The following is a 750-nucleotide window of genomic DNA, read 5'->3' on the forward strand; positions in this document are numbered from 1 at the left end:
AGGGGGGGGTGGGTGTGCCTGTCTGGGATGGCCCCTCACCTGTGTCTATTGTCCAGGGCCATGGCCCTGGAGGAGAAGTGGCGTCTGGAGGCCCGAATCGCCCAGCTGGAGGAGGAGCAGGGCAACACGGAGCTGGTCAATGACCAGCTCAAGAAGGCCAACCTGCAGGTGTGGTCAGGGCTGGCTTCCCTCAATGCTGGGACTGCATGCAAGTTCTCCATGCCCCTACAGCCAAGTGGGCCTCACTGACGCAGCTGGCAGAAGCATAGGCATGGGGGGAAATGCCCTGGCACCTGTGACAGTCCCCTGCTTTCTCTCATGGGTGTTTAGAAGTGCCTGGACCCTACTCATGGCTAGTGCCCTTTCCTGGGATGGCTGTGATCTCGGGCCCCCAGGGCTGTGGGACCCTGCTGCCCCCTCCCCTCCAGCATGTGCCGTCTGGCGGGCCCCACCTTTCTCGAGATCAGCAGCCCCCTTCCCGCAGATTGACCAGATGAACACTGACCTGAACCTGGAGCGCAGCCACGCCCAGAAGAACGAGAATGCGCGGCAGCAGCTGGAGCGCCAGAACAAGGAGCTCAAGGTCAAGCTGCAGGAGATGGAGGGCACCGTCAAGTCCAAGTACAAGGCCTCCATCACCGCCCTGGAGGCCAAGATCGCCCAGCTGGAGGAGCAGCTGGACAAGGAGACCAAGTACGCCCCTCCCCGCCCCAGCCCGCCGAGCTGTTCGGGGAGCAGCTGGCTGCCTCC

At 63.3% G+C, this 750-nt stretch overlaps 1 protein-coding gene across 1 annotated transcript in view; it reads left to right on the top strand.

The window, feature by feature from the left end:
- The window catches only part of LOC102469168 (myosin-9), an 18,225-nt gene that overhangs the window by 16,647 nt on the left and 828 nt on the right, over positions 1-750 (top strand). The window contains exons 10-11 of the mRNA XM_014584941.2: positions 106-168; positions 485-693. Of these exons, the coding sequence (XP_014440427.2) occupies positions 106-168; positions 485-693 (272 nt within the window). The remainder of the gene's footprint in view (positions 1-105; positions 169-484; positions 694-750) is intronic.

Source organism: Tupaia chinensis, unplaced genomic scaffold (assembly GCF_000334495.1).
Source record: "Tupaia chinensis unplaced genomic scaffold, TupChi_1.0 Scaffold148234_1, whole genome shotgun sequence".
Classification (NCBI taxonomy): domain Eukaryota; kingdom Metazoa; phylum Chordata; class Mammalia; order Scandentia; family Tupaiidae; genus Tupaia; species Tupaia belangeri.